The 23,019-nt window shown below is 42.4% G+C and overlaps 1 protein-coding gene across 1 annotated transcript; it reads right to left on the minus strand.

Moving 5' to 3' along the window:
• Positions 1-1,539: 1,539 nt before the first annotated feature.
• On the minus strand, positions 1,540-22,872 carry ADPRHL1 (ADP-ribosylhydrolase like 1). Its single transcript, XM_027640400.1, has 7 exons — positions 22,589-22,872; positions 18,601-18,765; positions 12,751-12,876; positions 10,015-10,155; positions 6,839-6,966; positions 3,090-3,222; positions 1,540-1,978 (listed from the first exon to the last, which is right to left on the minus strand). The coding sequence occupies exons 1-7, from the start codon at positions 22,800-22,802 to the stop codon at positions 1,821-1,823; spliced, it is 1,065 nt and encodes a 354-aa protein (XP_027496201.1). The 5' UTR covers positions 22,803-22,872; the 3' UTR covers positions 1,540-1,820.
• Between the last annotated feature and the right edge of the window lie 147 nt (positions 22,873-23,019).

Raw genomic sequence — 23,019 nt, forward strand, 5'->3', positions numbered from 1 at the left:
TGTCAGAAAGTCTTGGTATTCTCTTAAAACAAAGCTACTGACACAATTGCTCCTTTTGGTTTAGCGTATCTCCAAAGCAAACAAGAAAGCATTTTGCAAAGCTGCCAAGAGAAAACATGCTAAAACAACAGTGTGAGAAGTAGCTCATAGTATGGAAAACCTTTTCATATGGATATTGTCATGCACAGGGATCACCTGCTCCTGTTTCTGCCACATCCCAGTGACGATTCCACAATGGCTTACATGGAAAAAGGCGTAGGAAAGTGCTTGTGTATTTTTAGCTATCTTTTTAAAACGCAGTTCAGCAGCTGGAGAAAGGTAGGAGAAACCAACACCACGTAGGCAATCACACATGGTGGACATCAGAAAGTGCCACGTTGACCTCAGTTTCTGAACTTCTGAGGTAAAACATGAGGTTAAACACCAGGAACAAATTCTGAGCTCACTTCTTCTGTGTCATTTCACTGAGGATTCCAGATTTGTTCCCATGCTGCTATGGGGGCATCAGAATCTCCTTGATCAAGGTCTACTGTTTACTTTTTCTGTGGTATGCAAATTTTAACCCAATCATAGTTTGTTGGTTTTCTTAAGAAATGAAAAATAAAAGAAAAAATAAAAGAAGAAAAAGGAAAAAAAAAGCAGAAGAGGAAAAGGAAAAGAAAAAAGAAAAAGGGAAAGAGAAAGAAAAAACAATGAAAAAGGAAAAAAGATAAAAGAAAAAAGAAGAAAAAAGAAAAAAGGAGAAAGAAAAAAGAAAAAAAGAAAGGAAAAAGAAAAGTTAAAAAAAAGTTGGGGAAGGGGGAGGAGATGAGGAAAGGCAAGGAAAGGAGAAAAAGAAGAAAACGTGATAAAGGGAAAAGGAAAAAAAAAAGGAAGAAGGAAAGAAGAAAAAGGTAAAGCAGTTGTAACTTTTCTTCCTGGGGCTTTTGTGGTGCTCAGACTTGTGAAATGTATCACAGCCTGACTGTTGACCTATTACAACTGCTTGAAGACCTCAGCCAAAAATTCTGATACTGATACAGCAACATATAATCTGTTCAATCTAAAAATAAAGACTGATACTTAGAAAATAGTGCAAGATTAATTTATTTACAAATATTTCATCCAGTTATATTTTAGAAAAACTTATGTTTTGAAGAAGAATAAAAGTGTAATTCAGCAATTTTAGACACATTGATCAGAAATTTTAAACACACTGATGCTTTGCTGTTCCTTGGAGGTATTTTTAGTGTTGGCTTTTCCTTTTCTGGAAGCTTCTAATGTAACAATACCTTGCACCACAGTGCTGATACGGGGATCAGTGATTCATTAAAAGCTAATCTATGAGACATTAGGTTTACAAGTGTCACAGACACATTAGATTTGAGAACAAGGAGGGACACAGTGGTGAAAGGATTGTCAAATATACAGAGAATATCCCCATAAGTGTATAATACCATTAGTTTTGCAGGAAAGCATTAGTTCTGAAAATTAATTCTGTATGTGTAATTACTGGTCACAGCTCTTTAGGAAGTGGTATTATAGCAAGTTAGACTGAAATCAGTCAAAAGACGTTTTATTTACTTTTTGCCATTTGAGGGTTAAGCAGCACTCCTTATATTCAGAAATCCCTACATCTGTAAAAAACCCACAAATATCATACATATCTAATGAGTCTAATAATTCTAATCAGTCTAATAATTCAGATATCTTCACTTTCACGTGATGTACACAGAGCCCTTCAGACTAACTCTTGGCTAATTCCTTCACTATGAATGTCAGCCAGTTACCTACAGGGTTTGATATAGTCTTTATAGAAAGAGAAAATGGCAGAAGCCGCTTTACTTTTCCTCCATGGATAGTCGGTAAAGATTCTCGCCCAAGTACTCCAGCCTCTCCCTTTGTTCCATGTCCTGGTACAAGCCTTTGGGAACCTTGCTCAGGCCATAAACCAGGCCATACAGGCAGCCAGCGATGGACCCAGTAGCCGCGCTTTCTCCTGCAGGTTTAAGCACAATTGCAATGGTCTCTTGGTGTCACCTTCACATATACAACCAAAATACTGCAGTGCACAGGGAAGGAAATGCTACATCCTGATGGAGTGTGGTGGGGACATGCTGGGTCAGTCCAAAAAGCTGGCAGCACCCCGTGTCCTGCCTCTGGCAATACAGGTGAAGATGCCTAGGGAAGAGAGTGATGCCAAGGCAAGCTCATGGAGACGCCACTGTGGTGTGCACTGCTGGGCTGGGAGCTCTCTTGTTTTCCAGAAGATCTACCCCAACACAGCAGCTCTCACAAGCAGCTAGCCATTGGTAGGAAACAGAAGGGAATAGTAGTTGCAGGGTCTCTGCTATACAACAAAGGTCCTGGACTGGAGAGTGTCCTTTCCCTCCTCACAACACAGCATGTCACATGCTTTAAAACATCCAGCCTTGGTGAGTAGCACTGATGCTCCGTGCATGCAGTGCCCACAGGTTTGCGCCTGCCATGCTCTGCAGTGAGGGACTGTGAGCTCCCACCACTCCATCGGGGCAGGTGAGTAACCCAGAGCCCCTGCAAAGGTTCCACACCAGGTAGGGAGGGAATGGGTGTTTTGGAGCTGGGGTCCTACCCCTCCCAGCTATGCTGGCCCTCCTTGAAAGCCCAGTGAGATGCATCTGCCAGTGAGAAAGTTATCTCTTGCATGAGAAAGTTATCTCTCGTAAAGCTGTAAAAATACTGAACTGTGTGTCTCTAAGTGCTGGATTTTACCTGCCTGGCATTTGTTTGGCTGCTGTTTTATTTTTCTCCCTTTCTTGGTTTTACTAGATGCAGCTGAAAGGTTGCTTTGCCACAGGTGCTTGTGTTTTGGCAGGAGAAGATGTCAGTCCTTTAGTAAGCCATACTGGATTTACTCCTCATGAGATGTAGATGGAGCAACATTTGAAAAGTGCCATAAACAGCTTGTGTGGCAGCTGCCACCACAAGAATGGGGTTTAGAGGATAAAACCAGAGGTGAGAATGTAACAGACAACAAGGCAGACTGGCCAACAGAGACACCTGACAGCCAGGAGCGCTTTATCCCACTCCTGGCGAGGGAGCAGAGAGTGGGAGGCACAGGGGACCCTCACCTCCGTGGAACATGGAGCGGTTGCAGAGCTCTGTCCAGTCCCCGCCGCAGCCCAGCAGGGCGTCGTATGCAATCATGGGGGCGTCATGGCCTCGCCTTCCCCCCCGGCCTTCAGAGCTCCACCGCCTGTACGTCTGTGGGAGAGACAGCACTGTCAGGGTAGGGCACGAGAAATGGGGGCATGGGGCACTTGGCCACACCAGGATGGTGTCTCCCCTGCTAAGTGGGAATAGCCCATGGGGCAGGGAAAGGGCATAGGCAGCTGTGCTGCAGGCACCACTGCTTGTGGCATGGGATGAGCTGGTACAGTGGCAGCCACAGCCTTGGTGATGCCTGAGGTGCAGGTATAAGCCTGCACTCCAGCTTAACGCACAGAGTTCTTGGTGGGCAGAGAAGGTGGTTTGATTTAAGCAAGCCAAGAATGCCGAAAAGCAGAGCAAGATAGATTTCAGGTTCATATCTTGGAAATTCCTTATAATTTAAAAATTAAAGTTGGTAAGGGCTTACTTTGTCAGTCCTCTTCCTGCTTCTGGGAAATATTCTCAACTTCCCTTGCTGCATGTTTGCAAATGTTTTCGTTAGCTAAGTTTTCATGGGAGGTGAAAAAGTTCTGATTTAGTAATTTTTTTAGGCACTTAATTTCAGACTATGTTAATTCAAGCCCCCTTCTCTGTCTTTTTCTTGCCAAACCTTTTCTCTCCTCTTCTATAAGCATTTGTTGAATAAAAGGGAAAATAATTTGCAAATGTAAGAAACATTTCTTCTTCAGAAGAAGAAAGAATAAAAAAGAACTCCAAACTCACAGTGAGGTTTGCAAAGGAAAATTGGATTTTCTCTAGAGGAGATACCTCCAGAACTCAATTTTTCCTGCCCCAAATCCCCAAATTATCTCAACACTGACAAATTTATGATTAAAAAATACCTTCTTATTAAGAAATGGGCAGCCTTTTTTCCAGAAGTTACGTTATGGCAAATGGAGTTGTTGCTGCTTGGCTGGCTCTGGGCTTCTGCAACAGGTGTGAAGGGTTTTCATTTCTCTCTATTCACTTTCACCTCAGCCATTTCATACTTGGTTGTGGTTTATCTGCACAACATGGCAGAGTTGGACTAGAGCTTCACTCTGCTGCTTTCTTTTTCTTTTACAATTTAGAGAGTATTTATGCCTTTATGCTGTTCTCTGCCACATGCAAATTTCCAGCCTTATTGATGCAGTTTGGATGCTGGTGGAACAGCCCTGACACATGTATAATACTACCAAAAGCAAGGGTGCTCAGAGTGGAGGTGCTATTCTGGGTGCCCAGCCAGGCGGCTCAAGTGTCGTTCCATTTAGTCCTGCAGGTCGCTGATGCTCTGCACACATCTGATGTCATCTTGCTGAAATGACTCTACATTAGGGATAACTGTCCTCAGTACTGAACCTGGGGGGACTTAACTGCACCAAGGCAGCACTTCTCAAACTTTTTCATTCTCCTTTCAACTGCAGCACCTTTGTGCATCCCTGCGCTGTGCTGTGGCACCAGCCCAGTTTCCCTCAAGTGGGCCAGCAAGGACTTCGTACTTGGATGGGGTGTCAACATGTACTCTCTCATGCTGACGGCACTGAGCTGCTGCCAAGCCCTGGAGGTAATTCACACATCCCCTCCTTGCTGTCAACCCCTGCTGCCAGTAATTACAGCTGCCTCTGACTTTCTCACCCTTCAGGACCCGACCTGCTGCTGGCTAGCACTCCCTTTTTGTTCCTTTTTTTTCCCCTTTCTAGGTCCTCTCACAGTGTTGGTTTAAGCATCTCCACCTTAAGAGAACAGCAGTCCTCAGAGTCTAATTAACCTGGATGACTTTGGTTTGGTTGCTCCCTCATTTTGTCTCACATTGAGTTCAGGACAGGAAGCAAGCCAGGAGAGTGTTTTTTTTGCAGAAGCAACGCTTATCCCAAGTGTACAGCAACGTCTGCCTATTCAGTGCGTATCTAACATCTTCCAAATGCACACTACTGAAAAATGATTTATTTTACACTGGCCTATCTTGTATTTATACATTCAAGAAGGGGTAATTTGTCTTTCATCCTCATTTCTCTTGTTATCTCCAAATTTAAGCTGTATAACAGCTTTTACAGAATATGGTCTTTTCTGCTAAGCATTTTGAGGTGTGATTTCTTTTAGGGAGGGAAATTGCCTTTGCAACATGCTCAGATCAATCCAAGCTACATTCGAGGGCTTCACTTTTGCATACATCTGATACTGTGCCTGCAGAAAGGTGCATCTGGCCAAGCAGGAACATGCATATGGTGACCTGTTGGCAAGAGTGGTGTCAGATATTGGTGCTTTATTAATTAAATGTGTAAAGGCAAGAAGCTATACTCCCAGACTCAAGGGGACAGTTTGTCTGGAGGGAATGCAAAGGAGAACTCTCCTGGGAAGAGGCCAGGCAGAAGGGTTACCTTCTCCTCATTTATTCCTTCCATAGCTATTAACACCCAAACGAAGTGTCTTGTCTTCTGCCAGGCTGTGATCTCCAGCTGGTGGTGGAGTCTGAGGGTCAAGCAACATTTGTCCTTTCTTGTTTGTTCATCAAAATAAATAGCTCAATAGGCCAAGATAGATGGCCTAGGGAAATGAAGGTAAATTTTGCTTCTGCATTGGGAGTTCATGCAGTTCTCTCTTGAAACGACAATGGGGAAATAACGCTTGGTTTAATCTCTCCTAAAGCTCTGATAAGACTCCAGTAGTACTGGAAAGAATAAAAAACTAGTAGCAAATTCATGGCACTGAATTAGTAAAATAAACCTGGAAGAGATTCTATGCTTTATGTTTAGAGTGAGCAATTTCTTATTACCCACAATCTGACTTCAGTGGCACATTTCACTGCATAGATAATCATCTAAAAATACAAAAAGTGACTTAGAATAGAACTATGCTTTAATAGTCTGGAAAAAAAGGATTGATTTATGGGAAAAGGTGACAAGAACCATATACTTATTGCTTAGCTGCTAAGTGGAGAGCTTTGGGAGGTGCCAGCACGTATCAGATAGCTGTAAACACCAGGGAAGAAGACACATTATTTCTCTCGAGTTAAGAAGGTATAACCAGAAGTCATGAGTCAAAGGAAAGATCATGTACACTATAAAATAGTGAAATAGTGTCTCATGGGATATGGGGAAACACCATCTCTCAAAATACTTAAAACTCGCTTGGGCACAGCCCGTGTTGGCAGAGAATAACTTAGGACATCTGTCTTCTGCTCAAAGGAACACAAAATCACAGAATGGTTTGGATTGGAAGGGACCTTAAAGACCATTGAGTTCCAATCCCCCTGCCATGGGCAGGGACACTCTCCACTAGACGTGACCAAATTCAGCTTCTCATACCTGGAGGGATTTCTGCGGGACTTTGGCCACAGTTCCATTAGGCTTTAATGAGAGCCCTAGGCAAAACATTTGCTTTTTCCACCCTCAGATAGCCATAGTTTATGTTTTGTACATGCTCTGGGCACCAGATCATTGAGTCTGCCTCTCTGTACTGTTTTCTCTGTTTGCAGCAACCTCAGGACTGGTGGCAATTGCTTTTAAAAAATTATTTATTTATTTATTACATTAAGATGGGAGTTGTTTTTTCTTTCTTGAAATTTCAGAAAAAAAAAAAAGTTTTTTGACTACTCTGGCACTGGAATCAGTTGAAAAATAGCGGTATGTCTCTTTGAAAATGCCTGTCTCAGTTCAGAGCCTTCCCAAGAGCTTTTGGGAGTTGCAATTACCTTTTCTCTCTCCTCTGCGTCATAGTTGTCTGGAAAGACAGGTTGATTCTTATTTTCCTCATTGATTTCTCTCTCCTCCAAATAAAACTGCCACTTGGCTTCGAAGTAAAACCAGTGCTCCTGATATTCTGAAGGCAAAAGAAATTAATGATGCAGTATTTCATCTCTACAACGTTTTCAGTTCTACATTAATAAAGTATTGACTGACATGAAAACCCAGGTGTTTTACAGTAACATTCTGCATATATACTAAGTATGCATTTTAATATGGAGTGGGACATCTAATTGGAAACAGAGGATGTGAATTAGGAAAATACTTTCAGAATTTTGTGTTATTTTAATGGTATATTAAAATTATATCAAGATATATCAAGATGAGATTTTAAGAGAATTTACTGAAGAGCACTCCAAGGAAAAGATAAGAGAGAAAAAAAAATCAACTCTATACCAAGGTTTTAACTCCTTTATTATGATTAAAGAATATCTAAAAATGCTTCCGTGTCCTAAATACAAATTGCCACCTACCTCAGTTTTTAATCACATAAATTCTCCAGTATTCCTGTTGTATTTGCACAGTATTTCTTGTGTGATCTTTCAGGAAAAGGCAGATAGGAAAGGCCAAGTTTTCCATTTGCATATATTATAATGCATATAAAATGTAGTAAACTAATAAATAACACACACATTTGCTATCTGTGCCCATAGAAATAGGCCTTTTTAAATAATGATATGTCTTTCTCCTTCTTTTCTTTCACTTTAGGAAGTGATCTCTAATCATGCTTAACATTCTGTGTATAAATAATCTTGTTTAATTTAGTTTATTTGCAAGCCAGTGCTCTGGTTCACCCTTTTTATAAAGGCTTAAAAAGGCTTCTAAGTCAGTCACACTGAACTGTTAAGCATATAACATGTACCTGCCTGCAAAATTGAGGCTTGTAGGAAACCCTGCTTGGTAAGGTGATGGGAGTAAGGAGTTAGAAAACATGAGATGTACCCGATGGTTAAGTATGCCAAGGCAAACTAGCGATTCAGTGTGGGACTATTGATGTAAAATAAAATCAAGCATTCCCACTTTTTCTCTCTCTCCTGCTTGGTCACTCAGTGGTGTGCTGCACGTGGCTGAGGAGTACACACACAACCAAACCATTCCTCTGAAGGATGTAATCTGATTTTGCTTGTTTTCCTAAAATGCCATACAGGTGACCCTCTTTGGCAATTATAACATTTAAAGTAGGGGGTTTTTGTAAAAAAAAAGTCCAAGCACCTTTGCAGACCTGATACTTTCACAAAGTTGCCAGTGCCCCAGCCCCAGACAGTAATGAGCCTTCAGCCACGTGCTTGATACTCCTGGGAATGCCCAGCTGCCCTTTTTCTGAGTCCATGACCCAGTTTGGCCTGGTCACAAGGAAGTCATTCACCAGATCTAAGAAAGGGGAACTGTTTAGAAAAACGGAGCAAAAGTGCACTCAGAGCCATCAGGCCAAGGAGAGCATCTAGCTCATCTAGATCCATCTACGGCATCCAGAGAAAAACAAAGCAAATGTTGTTAGCTGAAGTAAACTATCAACACCCACTCCAGCAGCTGGTTACAGTTGGTTTTAGAAATGTGGGTGACCTGGCAGGTTTCTTTCCCTTTTTCTTCCCTCCCCCCATTTCCCCCATAAGCATAAATACCTCAAAAGTGAATGTTTTCTATGTTTAACAAGCAAGGAGGTGCGATTATCCCACAGGCTCAGAAACAGAGGTATTGAGCGGTTGCAGGAGATTTTGGTTGTGTGGACCTGTAGCACGCTCAGAAATCCCATGCCATTAACCCTAGCAAGGCTCTGCACCATTCCTTGAGCCCAGACAACATAATGGTCACACTCAGGTCCATGGAACTATCTGGCAAGTAATCACAACTGGATATCAGAGAGGGGTGTTGAGTCGAACGCTCTGTGACATGGATAACAAACACAGTGTTTGTTATCCTTGGGGGTAATATAGCTAAAATAGCGTTTTCTAAAACTGGAGGACTGTCTTTGGCAGGATTTCTTTGCAGCACATCTCACCAGCCAAGGAGCTTAACTTTAATGCAGGACACTTTTCCCGATACCAAAATAGGATGAAGCTCAACAATACAGGCACTAGCCTCAGGAGTCCAACACACATACCTCCACGCCGAGGGGTCCTGCTCGGGTGGAGTGACAGGGGCCTGCTGCAAAGCCACTCAGAGAGATACTCACTCACATTAATCCTGCACCTGCTCCTCATAGGTCTCTGCTAAAAAAATCCTGGTGTGCAATGAGGCACAGATGAAATGCAGGGTGTTTCAGGAAGGCTTCCTGGTGCTCCTTTCAGACTTTAAAGCAACAGCTTTCCTTCATGAGTAAATTTTACTTTCTGAGTGATATTGAGTAAAGATTTCCATTGAATTCAATCTTTCTCAACAGCTGTCCCTTAATATCTTTCTTCGATGTTTTAATGTAATGATACTCGTCTGTCCATGGCAGGCCTCACCGTTACAAACACATCACTCTAGGGCAAGAGTGGACTAAAATACCTTTGCCCCAGAGACCACATACATTAGTAGCAAAAAGAAAGTAGTAATATCAAATTCAGTAGTTATGTTACATTCAGTTGTTTTAAAACAAGGATACAACAGGGTGTATCTTAAATATTTGTCAGAAAAGAAAAAAGTCAAATCTGAATTTGTGGTCAAAAGTTAACTCTTGGTCAGAAGGCAGGTGAAATTTTCTGTAGGTGAAATTTTCCTGGCAGGATGAGAAGAGTCGGTGGTTTTTCTTATGGAAAATATTGGACTGTACTAATTGATGGAGGGGATCTGAATAATTCATGTGTCAGCAGTCAGTTTGCCTAATTACCTGCTGAATAGAATTGCCTTCCTCCCCCCTGCCCAGCAATTTCAGAAGACTTCCTGAAAATAAAACTGTGCAGTAGGGCATTGTCATTGCTATTTCTCTTTGTATTTTTGCCACCAATATACCAGGCAGAAGAAGGTGGCACCACCTGTGAAGAGCTTACTTCTCTAAGCAGAGAAAGCAGGAGGACAAACTGGGGAAAGAGGAGAAGGGGAAAGTAGCAAGATGGAAACACTAGGGAGTGATGTTTCTTCAGTGCCTTCCTAGCTAAACAGAGTTTTGAGAGAATAATTTTTTTTGGTTCCGACTCCTTACCTGCCATGTGACGAATGGTCTTCTTGCAGTATTCTTCAGCCATCGGCACAACCTTCATCATCTCTCTTCCCCACTGCACAAGCGGTTTCCCTTGTATTGCGTATGCCACAAAGAGAGCTGTGCATAGGGACCCTAGAAAACCTGGAATTTACAAATAACGAGGATTACTAATGTGCAGTCTGTGGTGGTCGCATCCTTACCTTGTTCCTCATAAAATCATCAGTGGAATGCTGGCTGTTGGGTAGACTGATGAATGTACATAACAGATCTCCACCTGTTTGCAGGCTGACCCGTGGCACGTTGAGATTATTGGCTAATGTGTGGTGTCTGCTGGTTTGTGACTTATTTTATATAGAAGGGAGCTTGTGTTCTCTGTGGTGTAACGTGACAGAAATTGAGGTAGGGGTCAAAAATAAACATTGCCCACCAATGTGATGCTGAAAATCTAACTGAAGTCACGTGAAATAATCGCCTTGCATGAAGTGATACAATTACAAGCTATATCATCTTGCTTACAGAAACATCCAGCCTAAGAGCAGTGGTTATTAGATCTAACACTATTTCTGGCTCATTTTACTCTAAAGGGACAAGCCCATGTCCCCTTAGAGAAGACAAGCAAATGTCCAAAAAGACATGCTGTCTGCCTCCTTAGTTAGGTCTTCTACTTTGGTTACAAATATTGTAATATTGTAAATATTACAACTGTTGAGGGGCATGCAACACTTCCATGACATCAGAAACAGAGGGGTTCATTTCTCATATTTGCTTTTACTCTTGGCATTCTTCAAAGGCAACAAAACCAACCCAGTGCAGTGTGACAAAGAAGTTTAAGAAAACAGCTCAGTCACTTAAATAAATCCCAGGTGAGCAAAGTATTGATGTGTGTGCTTCTCCAGGTATGGGTCCAAAAGCATTCACTCATGCACAGAGGTAAGCATGAACTTTGTGTGTTTCGCTGAAGGTAAAACCACATGCTTTTAGGAGGTTACAAGTCCAGATGAGATGATTACCAATTCTCTCTGCCACAAGACTTGCAGTACTAGGTCAAGCCCAAGACACATCTAACTAGAATCCAATAGATGCTTTCATAAAGAAAAAAAGCCTGGGTAGGGCCAGCTCAAAAGGTCTCAGAAAGATATCATCTAGCTCAGATGCCACAAAGATCCTTGAGTGCCACATTCACCATGAGGGTGGCCACAGAGGGTTTAGAGGGTCAGTCAAGGGGCTAACAGGGGGCAGTGGGACAAGTCAGTGCAGAGGGTAGTAGAGGCTGGGATGTGCCCTGAGGATTTTCAGGGGGCTGGCATTCTCCTCCTGCCCACTCCCCAGGCTGCCTGTCCCCCTGCTGCTGCTGCCCTGCTCCCCCTACTCATGGCAGCCCTGCTGTCCCTCACTGGGGAAGAAAACAAGCCCTGGCCAAGGTTTCGGGCTCTGCAAGTAATGGCAGTACAGAGTGAGCCTAATTGGTTTGGCTTCTCCATCCCCCAGAGCTCCTAGGCTAGCTTAGGGACAATTTTAATTATACAGCTTGATTGCTTTTGACAGTGGCAGCCCTTCTCCTCCACTTGGCCTGATCCCCTTTGAATCCAGGCATATCTGTGGACTTTGCAGCTGCCCGTAGCAGTGACGTCTGAGGCTTGACTATGCACAAAATGGGGAAGTATTTCCTTTGTTTGCTTGTTTCAGTCCTGACTGACACATTAGTTGGGTTTTCTCAGTCTTTGAGTTATGATGATCACAATTGACATTTCATTGGCACCTTTCAGGGTGGTAGTGAGGTATATGGTGGCCCTTCCACTGCTCTCCTCCCTGCCTCCCCACTTTTCCCAGCTGAAGAGTCCCTCTGGATATAATTTCTCATTGTATGGAAGGTGCCTAAACACTGGAATCCTCTGTGCTGCCCTTTTTTGGGTTTTATAAGCCCCTTCTGAGGTGAGAAACCCAGACTGCAAGCAGTCTTACTGCTGCTAATGCACCATGGACTTTACACACCAGCTAAATGATATTTTCTGATTTGTTTTGAATTCTTTTCCTCTAATTTTATGTCATCCTGATGGCTTTTCTGACTGCTTCATAGCACTGAGCATGTTGAACATGTCACTGTTTATTATGGTTTTATTTATTGCTCTCTTAAGCAGACAAAATGATTACATGCTTAGATAGCATAAAATTATCAAAATGACAGACCTGAATATTCAAAACAACATTAAATCTACTTATTTATGTTTTGTTGAGAAAATGTTTCAAATTGTATCCTAAAATATGCGGAGTTAGATTTTTTTTGGCTTACTACATTTACCTACAGCAACTGGATATGACAAAACCTGCCAAGAGAAAAATGTTATTATCCTCTGAACCATAAACTTGCATGATAATAGTGAGCCATCTAGATATACATGAATCCAAAAATTTGATCAGGGCAAGTAACATGAGTATGTTTTGGACAAGGCAGGTTGTGTTTAGTTATTGGAATTTTAGGAGAGAAAACAACTATGACTGAGAATGCCGTCTGCATAATATACAAGGAAATACACAAGCCTATAGAAGGAACTACATAAGCCTATACAAGTAATATGTACATGTCTTACATTCTCCAAGCAAAATTCAAACTGAGGCATTGCAGTTTACAAAGCAGAAGCAGTTTAACCAGGTGAATTCACAGGAGCCACGTTAGTCCCTGTAGAATTGAAAGGCTGACTCAGGGACGTCAGTGTGCTGATAGGTCAGTAGATTTACCTGTGGGATGGTTATGAGTCATTCGCCCACATTCAATGCTCACTTCAATAAGTGATTCCAGCCTTTCTGGCTTCCAGTATCGCATTCCTAAACACATGGCTTTTGTGGATGCTCCAAATCCAGAACCTAAAGTAAAAAAAATAATGCCAAGCATTTAAAGGAGGTGGATGTTACACAGATATGTTGATAAAATGTGAAACAAGCACACTTTATTAATTCAACTCATACGCGTGAAAGGAACTCCTTAGGGAATGGGAAATTACCATGCAAAACGAGTTACAAGTTTTGAAAGTTTCTTGTGAGGAATTTTGCTCCTACACAGTCATTCAGGTTTTACAGGTATATTCCAATACTCTCAAGTGCGACAAAGAGAATAGTGTGTTCAGAAAGCAGTGCGCTTCCTTGCTCACAGCACTTGTTTGATTCAAACTCTCATCTCATCTCTACTCATTCTTGGCTGACACTGCTGTTTTGCTTGCTCCAGATGCCAGCACTAAAAACAGAAGTTTGAGAAACAGATACATTTTTCCTACACCCTTATTTTAGTAGCTGTAAGCACATGATTAAAACACTTTCTAGGTGCGTCACAGTTCATCTGACAATTTTAATGCATATTTCATCCTAGAGAGCCTCACCAGTTTCTGCTACATACAAAAAATAATGTGTCCAAAAAGAAACTAAAGACTACAGAGCCAAATCCTACAAAGTTATACTTTGTCATAACTGAAGTTTCCCATGTGACCTGAAATAAGTGTTTGTGTGCACACTCGTTATGCTACAGCCTGCACTTACTGAGCTTGGTCTTGGGAATGTCCGCCTTGTGCAGCACAGAATTTATTTATTGAATAACTAATTCAGAATTCCTTTTAATTCTCAGCACTGAGTGCATGATCCCAGGTATTCACCTTTTAAATGCTTAATTGAATGGAGAGTTAAATTTACTAATGAGTTTCTCTGCAGTACTTATCACAGTACTATCAGGATCCCACAGAAGTTTTAATGAGCTTATCTTCACAAGGCACCAGTGAGGTGATTATCTCCTCTTTGCAGCTGGTGAGCCAATGCCCAAAAAAGCATTAACTCATTGCAGGTACACATTCTGAGATGGTTAGGCTTCAATTTTTCAAAGTGCTTGGCATTTTTCAGCACTGTCTTTGCTCAATCACACTTCCCAGTGACCTTGGGAATAGCTGAGAGCAACCAGCATTCCTCTCCTTGGTCCCTGAAAGATAAGGGGCATATTTATGCCACCTAAATTTAGCCTATGTGGAACTTGCATTAGGAGCACAGTCTCCTTGTCCTTCCCAGACAGGTAGCATGGAGAATGGCTGCATGTCCATTGGTGTGTACAATGCCATAGTAGGAGCAACTCATAGGCCAGAATGAATTGAAGCAGCAGATGCCAAGGAGCCAGGGTCAGGGCTTTCAGTCTCTTATCTGGAGAAGAGCCCTCAGCTGCTCCCCTGGGCTGTACCTGCTGTGGGTACAGAGCACCAGGGGCTCTCTTGGAACACTGCTTGCCATTTAGCGTTATCCCAAGTGTCTTCAGCTCCAGTGCCCTAAGATCATGAGTGTGATCCAAATGTGGTCGTGGAGGGGCAGGAAGATCTACTTCAAGTCAAACTGAAGCCTGAGCCAAACAAACATAAGCCACCAATCGGCATTTCCAGGTACAATATCTGAATTTCCCTCTTAAGAAAAGAGCTCTTCTCCCCTCAGAGCAGCTATCTTGAGTGAGCACCCTAGCTAGATGATCTAATTAGGTTAGCTGAAGAAAGCTCTTCCCTTCTTCCTCAGAGTCTAATGTGCAAATTCTGTGTGCAGTAACTCTTCAAAAAAAGGCCAAACACCTGATAAATGTGACATGAAAGGCTTTTCAGAATACCATTTTATTCTCTGCAGGCTCAGAGCCTGATTCCTTACCACTGCTACCCTTTCTGACAGTGAAAGGGACCCTCTCCAGAACATCTTTGGCCACTGCCCCTGGTGAAAAGGCTGGATACTTGTCCTGCAAATGGTGTGTTTGTTGCTCCTGATCCTCATATATGCTGCAGTTGGTTATTAAGGAGCCAGGAGCAGATATGTCTGCCTATCCCACAGATGACATAGAACTGAAGGAAGAGTCCAGAAAGAAATCCAGTCTTCCAGGGCACCAATTGTCTTAACTGGAGAAAATATTTTCTCCTTATTGCAAGGCCAAACTCTTCATTAAATCATCCACTACCACAGAGCAGCAGATGAGAGTCTTCTTCACCATGCAAACCTGAATCCTACAAATGACAGAATCCATGATGTTTATCCAAGAAAGGGGGGTCTTGTGCTACACAAAGCTGCTAATGAAATAACATCTCTCAGTGTATCCAAAGTGGAGGAAGTAGCTTGTCTTTGCAACTTCATTGTGTTTCTCCAGTCTAGGAAGTTACATTAAAACCTTCTGCAGAATTAGACAAGCAAACTCAGTAACAAAAAAATTGGTCACATGGAGTAACAGTAAAGCCAGACAGGGCTTCAGGTGCTTGGCAGCTGTTAGCTCCCATACCTCAGTATCTACCATTTGAATAAAAGACATAAGGGACACCGAGACTAGTCCAAGCAACAGGAGAGACACATGTAAGAACATAAGGACTGTCCTCCATGATCAGACCAAAGGTCAACCCAACTTATCATGTCTGACAGTGGCCAATGAAGAGGATACTTAAGAAAGAGTAAAAGAAAAGTACTATGACCCCTTGTACTAAGCTGCTGACAATTTGCCTCCCTCATCCAGGAGGCATCTGGCTATTTGTCTTTCTGCTTAATAACCCTTGAAGGATTTCCCTTGGTTGAACTTACCCAGCTCTTTTTTGAACTCACGTGAACTGTAGCATCTCTGCAAACTGGCATTGGAAAATAGTTATGCAGCCTAGTTAGGTGTTGTGTGAGGAAGTCCTTTCTTTTGCTTGCTTTGAGCTCATGGCCTCCTACTTTCACTCAAAGTCTCTAGATGCTGTCTTGGAGGAGACAGTGACTTTTTGCTTTTCCTATTCATGTTTCCAGTTATTTATGACTTTACAGCTCTTTATCGTAATGTCTCAGACATCACAGCCCTTGGAAGCAGGTTTTTTACCAATCCAACCACCTTTCCTCATATCCTTTCTAACTGTCTTTCATCCTTGTGTCAGGAGGGAGGGATCAGATCATATACAATAATCAAGAAACAGTGCATTTGGATTTATACAGTGGTGCAAACATATTTTGTGTTTTGTTGTCTGTTCCTTTCATGGTCATTTCTAATCGTCTAATTGTTTTCTGGCTCTTATGCAGCACTGAAATGATGTTCTTGTAGAACTACTATAGCTCCATGATCCCTTCCCTGAGTGGTATCTGGATAAAAAATGCATCTATATATATTAAATTAGGATTTCCCACTCCTCCATGTATGACTTCTCACTTATCTGCGTTGTACTTGGTTCTGATGCTGTGCCACACAGTTGTGCATCACTGTGAGCATCTTTTGCAACTCTGCATCATGTTGTCTTTGACTTTGTTGACCTGCTATGCACTTGCATTTCCAGACAGTTTGTGGACATGCTGAACAATAGAGGCCACAAAAGCTGTGTTGACACGTCTTATTAATTCATTTTCATTGATGCACTATATTATTCTCTTTTAGTACGTAATACCTCACTGTGCTTTTCTTCACTCTACATCTGTAGAATAACAAAGATTAGGGTAATGGCTGCTAAGCCCTGAAGACAGCGTGTCTTTTGTGACTACAGACCATTCTGCATGAGAACTTAGAACCTGGTACCTTTATGTCCTATGCATCTGCAGCTTTTTCTCTTCATTTTCTCCCCCTCAGCTTTCTGCATTTAACTCACACTTTTCCCTCATGCTCCTCTGCCAGTGCCAACAGCAAAAGGGCACTGTTCTGAAGTGCTTCTCGGAAGCCCAGCAACTACAAACAAAGGCCTGCTTGGATGCTGCAGCCTCAGCCTGAAATTCACAATACAGGTAGAGACAAGCTATTTGACTGGCCATTTGTTGCAAATTGTAACCAAACTCTTAAAATGGAAGGTATTAGGCAGTCTTGGGCAGTTCTTCTGGTGGTGACAGGAATCTCAGCAGCCTCTAACATAACCCAGGTATCTCTGCAACCAGTGTGACAATGAGCATGACATGAGGTGGCAAAGAGACACACAGAGCAGTTTGACTTATGAATTCAGTTTGCTGACTACATCCATAAGAATTTGAGCAGAGAAGCATCTTATAAGCAATGCAAAATCACCTAGGCTAAGATTTCACTGGTCCATGAAGGCTGGCACAGAAATTATTGCTAGAAGCAAGATAAGATAGAATGACCACAGCAAATCAGCCTTTTGGTTCCAGCTTATCCAAAATATAATCTGACTGCTAGGCATTCAATGCTAGACATTCAACGCCTGTGGCATGTTTTTGCCTCAAGAAGAATTTTGTGAAAATTTGATTATAAGTTAATTATGTCCATAGCAGTGCCAGGTCCCATAGTAGACCTAACATCTCCCGCTCAGTCACTGGTTCTTTTGCTCTCACGGTGAAAAAAAAGACCTCTTGAGATGTTCAGGATGCTTATTTGTCAGACCAGATGGAGGCTGTCTTTAGCTCTCAGATCTCAAAGCAAGAATTAATTTTAGGTCCTTCGAGCCCAGAGTACCCCCAAAAGCAGATAATTCATCATGGACAGCTGGGGAGGAGGAAGGTTAAAAGAAGAGTTGTAGCTCCAGTACAGCAATAGGCCAGGGAACAGCCATGTTCAACTGCTTATTGAGCAATGCTGAGAGCTGCTTGGGGCCAATGGCCTCTCCCACAATTATTTTGACCAAATTTTATCCACTGGCAATCAGAAAACATGTGACAACTCCCAAAGGGGCCCTTTCTCAAATCTGACCCGCTGATAGCAGGGTGGGCAGAATACCCATTTCGCTTCCAGCAGCTGTTGTGAGGAGCGGGGGATGAGTGAGAAATGCTTTTTGTGTCACAGAAAACTGACTGCAGAGACCCAGGAATAGCCATGGCATTGTGCCACCAGATCTTTGCCTTGGTGTTGCATCAATGTGTGGTTCTGTTGAGCAAGGCCAATATGTACCGCAGTGGCAGAATGTCACACCAACACAGCACAACATCCCTGTGAGCTGCCATCATTTTGGGGCTGCCTGGGTCTATCTCCTCTGGTGATGTGGTGTCTCTACAGGCTTTCAAGATTAATTGCACTGGATGGGTATGTGTTGTGCATACAGCTGCACACTTGTTATTTAACTTGAAGTGGAAATTCTATTAATTGTAAAAGTAAATTATCATAAAGAGAGAGAAAGAGAGGGTCATGGGTAGGTAGACCAAGCTAGGAATATTAGGGATTATCGGCAAAACAGTGATAGTTGTCAGCAGGACACCCAACTGGAGAAAAGTCTCTGTTTTCCTTCCAGTAAACACATTGGTGCTTAGAGCAATTGACAGGCTTGGCATTTCGTTTCGTATCTGGTATCACTGGAAAGATCCAAGTCTACAAATGTTTAAATGAAAAATGGCAGAAAATATTTCTTAAAATAACCATTAAACTCAAGGACAAAGATCTGGACCCTGAGGCACAGAGCCAAGGACAAAGTCTCTTTAAATAGATGTTAAAGAGGGAGGGGTTCGTTTAAGAGAGGACACAGTGCCCTACAGAAGGAATTCTTGGCAGATCTCTTGCCATCCTCAGGCAAACATGGAAAAGTTTCAGGGGTAGTGGCCTTTGATGTCAGGGGGGAAAAGGAAACAATTTCCATATAGCCACAAACACTGAGAGCATGCATTATTCCAGCCAGGACCTATAAAAGGAAAGCAGTACCGTACCCTTTTCATTGAACGGTGTGTGCCAGGCGAGAAGGTAGTTGTCTGGTTTTAATTCCCTACAGCCTTCGATGGTGGCGGGGTCTGGCCGCCTGCCCGAGAGCTTGTCAATAGCATCCACGTACCGTTTTACCAGCTCCCGGTACAGATCTTCTAAACACCAGTAATCTGCTCAGGGGAGGGAAGAGAAGGTTGTCGTGTCACAGCAGAAGAGCAAAAGAGCTTGGAAAACATGCAAGTAAGCTCACTGTGCATTTAAGAAATATTTCTGTTTTCACTTCCAGTACACCAAGTCATATTTCTGGTGCCACTGTCAACACATTCTTACACACCATGAGAGTGGGCTGGAGGGAGAATGGTCTTAACTCTCAGTTCTCATCTTTTCCTCAGTACCTTTCCACTTTTAATTCCTTCAACTGGAAAGAAGGCATTCTATTAATCAACAGTAGCTGCTCAAGGCCTATATTTAAGCTCTGTGGTGTGAAGTAATTACAGAGGTGTCCAGCTGTCGGGTGAGAGCATGGCTGCCGGGGGGACTGGGAGAAGACAGCTGTGCCTGGCTTGGCCCCTGCCTTTGCAAGTGTGAATCAAATCTAAAAATGAAAGCCTATTTTCTTTTAATTACCAGTTACAGAATTACTTTAAGAGGCATGTATAACTAAACACAAAGGCAAATTAGTGACCTTCTTTTTTTAATCTATATTTTACATCTATTTTGTCTAAAATTTGTAGGCCTTTCATGCAGAGATGCCAAGATCTTATGTCAGTATAGTATCAAGAACAGTGAGCTTTTATAAAAAATATTATAAAGATCAGTAAGAGTAGTAAATCCCTAAAGTCTATAACATTTCAGCAGATAAATTTCTCTCTGTAATAAGTTCACTAACAATATCTGTTCATAGATTGTTTTTACCAAGTCCTACAGTTTTGCCTAGGGATGAACAAATACTGTAAAACATATACTGTTTCTTCATATAGTTGCTTCTCTTGGCTGGTGTTGTGTATTGTTGGGCTTGAAGAGTTCTGCCTTCGGCTCTTGTTGAAGAAACCTTCCACTGCCATCTATTATAGCTGTGTAGTCAGTGGGAACACAGGAGGCCAAAGGGATTTATCCACTTGTGTATTTTCTATGTACTTAGAGAAACTCTTATTTAATACTTAGTTTGATGCACAGGTTGAATAATACAGCAGGGGAAGTTCTTCTAAAAATATCTTCATTTTATCAGAGATGGTGAATTCTTGAAATCCACAGAAGCAGTTTAAGAGAAAGTTTGGAGTCCCAGAAGCCAGAGACACTCTGAAGTACCAGTTATGCAGGCAGGCAGAAAAAGAAGATGAAGGGAAGAACAAAGATTCCCCTCCTTTCACATAAAGTAATACCCTACCCATTACACTGGCTATCCCACATACAATCCTAAAGAAACAAGACACTTTCAAGCTGCCAGCTCTTTCCATATTTAGGAGTCATGTGTCGCAGTTTATCCAGATGGGAGCTAGGAGCAGGATTTACTGCCTTGGCGTTTCCTACAGAAACCTTGTCCCCAGAGCCATAGTCCCTGTAGTCCAGCACCTCTGGGCTGCTCAAGCCCACCACGGTTCCCACACCTGGAGCCAGGCTGCTGTCTCAGCTGTCGTTCAGATAGGTCCCTTCTTTAGAAATGAACCCTTATTTTTTATAAACCCATGCCTAAGAGAGGAAAAGATTTTCCTTACTGCAGGGATAGTTCCCCTGGATTTGATGATGCTGTTCTTGTTCCTCCCTTATGGGACAGATTCCTGCTGGAAGTGGATGTTTTGTTTATCCTTCACTGTCAGATCAGCCTTTCAGTCTGTGTGCATGGTGGACTCGGGGATCACCAGCTCAGTCTGCAGCAGCATCCACGGTCCCAGCTGCTTCTGGCCACGACAATTCTGGAATGCCTTCCTTGCAGACAGCAAGGTGATGGCCAAAATCCCCTCTCCAGGTGAGAACTGCCTTTGCCTTAACACAAGCATTCACCTCATGATTGCCTGCTGCCACAGGCTGAGAGCTCTCCCGAGGGCAGTGCCCCAGGGATGGGATAACATGGTGAGCCTAAGCCCTGGGCACCTTTGTCCCAGCCTGCAAGCACCCTGCAATTGCCTGCAGCTATGCATCCAGGGGACGTGGTGGCCAGCAGGCAGCTAGCCAGGCAAACAGGATGTGCATGGAGCAGGGCAGTGAGGGACAGGGATATTTTTATTGCCTTTTTTTTTTAATTGGTAATGTTCCAGACACCCAATATATTCTTTAAAATCTCAGTCTCCACAGCAGTGAGGGCTGCTGAGGAATGCAGGTTTCCAGGGTCGGTGGCAGCTGATTTCAGCCTCACAGACCCACATTCACCTTCTTTAGTTTCGATCTGTTGACGTGGTTGATTTGGCACACAGGCTGGGCCATGAGCAAGTCCTGGAGCCTTTTTGCACCCCCCCTGCCAGGAGGAGACACTGCTGCAGGCAGGAGTGGTTCTTGTTTCTCTTGTGGGAAGCAGAGAGAAAGACTCACTTTCTCCTGTTCACCAATGTTACTGTGAAATGAAGATTTCTTACCAGAATTCCCTACTCCATCTTGCTGTTTTCTCTCCAGACCATGAAAGCACCTTTTTAAAATACTTGATCAGGCCAAAGAAATGAGAGTGTAGGATAAACACAGCCAATGGAAATGATAGCTAAAACTTTTATTTTAGAGCCACAGTCCTTCTGCTATATTTAATTAAAAGTTATTTATTATTTTATTGTTAGTCTAACTGGCTTGGTTACCCAGAAGTTATGGTTTTAGAGAGTTCAATAAGCAAGAAACATATGATACGTATTTAATCATACCCTATATTCAGAAATATTCTAGTCATCTTTTTTCTTGATAGGCTGACATCTTGCTCTTATCTTTAGTGTATTAGCTATCCCTTAAACCATTGGTTAACTGATAGCCAAGTATGAAGGGCCCAACACACTCTTCAACTGATCTCTATGTACTAAATTTAGAGCACATTGGAAGCAGGCAGATAAAGCAGTGAAACAGGAGCACCAGGGAAACTTCATTGATGTGAAGAATACTTAACTGCATTGTGAGCTTTTGTTACTAGGAGTTATGCAGTCTTACGAGTTTTCAGAAAAATTATAAATATTTTTACAGACATTAAAAAAATTGATTAATTCTGAAGAGGCAAAATGCTGCTGAGATGTCACTGTTTTCTGGTGTACTTTCTATAGTCTTGACAGTCTCAGAAAGCTCTAGTTTGACAGGTAATGAGTCAATATAAATACTATCATATCTTAAAAAGGCTATACCTTAAGAAAAAATAAATGTTCTCTCTCAAACCTTTGGGATTTTAGAAGGCATAGCTTAATAACTTACACAATTCTGACAGACTTTATTATAAGCATAGTATGTTAGAATACTTTTTGGACTAAAGACATGGAACTCTCCTTATAAAGCAAATAGTACTTTTTCTGGCCTTGCTGGTGCAACCTTTTGTCTGAGGTGCAGCAGAAAGGAGACAGTGCTAGTGCTTTTAGCCTGAAAGCAGTACTAAGGTAACTCTATCCAGCCTGGAGTTCTGGACACAAATATGTTAAAAATGCACTTAGAAGAGTTCTTATCGGTTACAGATGAATCTCTAGTGGCTATATTATTCCCTAATGTATTCCAGCATACAGATAATACACTTAGCAATTATTTTTGTTATGCTGCACATGTGGTATTTAGTCTTTAAGCTTTAACTAACCGTATATACCTAGGGAAAATACAGGGAGAGCACCTCCACTACAGAAATTAAGACTTACCAGTTTGTGTGATGGTCATAGGATTGTGCTCATGAAGGAGCCAAACTAATGCACATTATCATTCACATAAACAGCATTTCTGACACACTTTCTCATGACTTCCCCAGCAATCAGGCTTATTTTAAGAAATGCAGCACCTTGACAGTTCTGTTCCTCTCCAGACTGCATTCACTAGTCCCGTCGTACCCACCTGTGATGACAGCCTCAGCTGTAGCCATGTGCATGAGCGTGTTGTCACTTACTGGCCACTTGTCAGAAGAGAGCACCAGGTTCTCAAGCCCTCCAATTTCCTTCAGCTCCTGCTGGATTTTTGCACCTAAGGCATTGTTTTCTCGGGAGAAATTGCGATAACCGAGAGCATCCCCTACTCCAGCCAGTACGAGTGCAGCTTTAAACTTATCCATCCCCGAGACACTTCCTACTTTCCTTTTGCCCAAGACAGTCACTGAATCTTGATCTTCCTTTGTTCCTTTGCCTTCGACTCAGCTCCCCCGACACTTTATATCAGCCATTGTGTCACACCGACAGCGCTCTCTATAAGGCAAGGACTTCCTTTTCTGGCTCTGCAGATGCCATCTCTTGTCCCAGACCCGACGGAGAGGAAATATTTCATAACCCAGA

Source organism: Corapipo altera, unplaced genomic scaffold (genome assembly GCF_003945725.1).
Source record: "Corapipo altera isolate COAL_440 unplaced genomic scaffold, ASM394572v1 0, whole genome shotgun sequence".
Taxonomy (NCBI): domain Eukaryota; kingdom Metazoa; phylum Chordata; class Aves; order Passeriformes; family Pipridae; genus Corapipo; species Corapipo altera.